Source organism: Citrus clementina, unplaced genomic scaffold (genome assembly GCF_000493195.1).
Source record: "Citrus clementina cultivar Clemenules unplaced genomic scaffold, Citrus_clementina_v1.0 scaffold_1078, whole genome shotgun sequence".
In the NCBI taxonomy this organism is placed as follows: Eukaryota; Viridiplantae; Streptophyta; class Magnoliopsida; order Sapindales; family Rutaceae; genus Citrus; species Citrus x clementina.
In genome coordinates this window covers 4,185-4,969 of record NW_006263250.1, presented here as the reverse complement: position 1 = coordinate 4,969, position 785 = coordinate 4,185, and the positions used below count along the sequence as shown (strand labels likewise).

Below are 785 nucleotides of genomic sequence, written 5' to 3'. Positions count from 1 at the left end.
CAAAAAAATTGGTAAATTCTAAATAGAAAGATAATACTCAATAAGCGATTAATAAATTAGTTTAGTTTTGTTACCATAAAAGCATGAGGGAAACCATGTACACTATACGTTGCTCCCTTGTATTTAGAATCCGCAGTTGACTTCTTCTTAGGCTTCACCACACGCTCTACAATGCCTTTTCTCAAACTACCAATGGTCATCTTGAAAGAAATGCGTCCCCAGGGAAATTCATTAAACTCGGTAAAATTGTCCACAAGGAGTACATTAGTTTCATTTATATGATTTCTATTCTCCTTTCCAAGTAACACGGACTCAACAAAATACAACATGGCTAGCTTGACCATTTTCATGTCATCAGTTGACTTAGCCTGCAAGAACTTTGTACGAAGTTCTTGTGTTGTGATTGCACAATTTCCATCTAGGAACTCATCAACTATTGTGTAATCATCATCATTATTTTCAGTATCGGGCTCATACGATGGACTGCAATCTAAGCCTGTCACAAAGGCAAACTCCTCCAATGAAAATCGAATATTTTTTCGTCCGATCCTAAACCACATTGCATTTTCATCTAATTTTACTTCTCTCAATAATATGCTGTGGAGTAACTGAGCAAAAAACTTTAACTCTTTCACATCCAAAAAATGACCGAAACAAGAACGCCTGAAAATATTTTTCTGCGCCTCAGAGAGTTTATCTTTAATGTCCTTCACTGCCTGTAGTGATGATCGATTTGAAATCTTTGCTTTGAAGTATTCAAATTCCTTGATCTTCGGTTCCATCTG

The 785-nt window shown here is 36.1% G+C and overlaps 1 protein-coding gene across 1 annotated transcript; it reads right to left on the bottom strand.

Annotated features, from left to right (window-relative positions):
* Positions 1-74: 74 nt before the first annotated feature.
* Positions 75-782, bottom strand: LOC112101549 (the record flags this gene model as incomplete). Its single annotated transcript, XM_024192208.1, has 1 exon — positions 75-782. A coding segment is annotated over exon 1 (708 nt), but the record flags the coding sequence as incomplete, so codon positions are not given.
* Between the last annotated feature and the right edge of the window lie 3 nt (positions 783-785).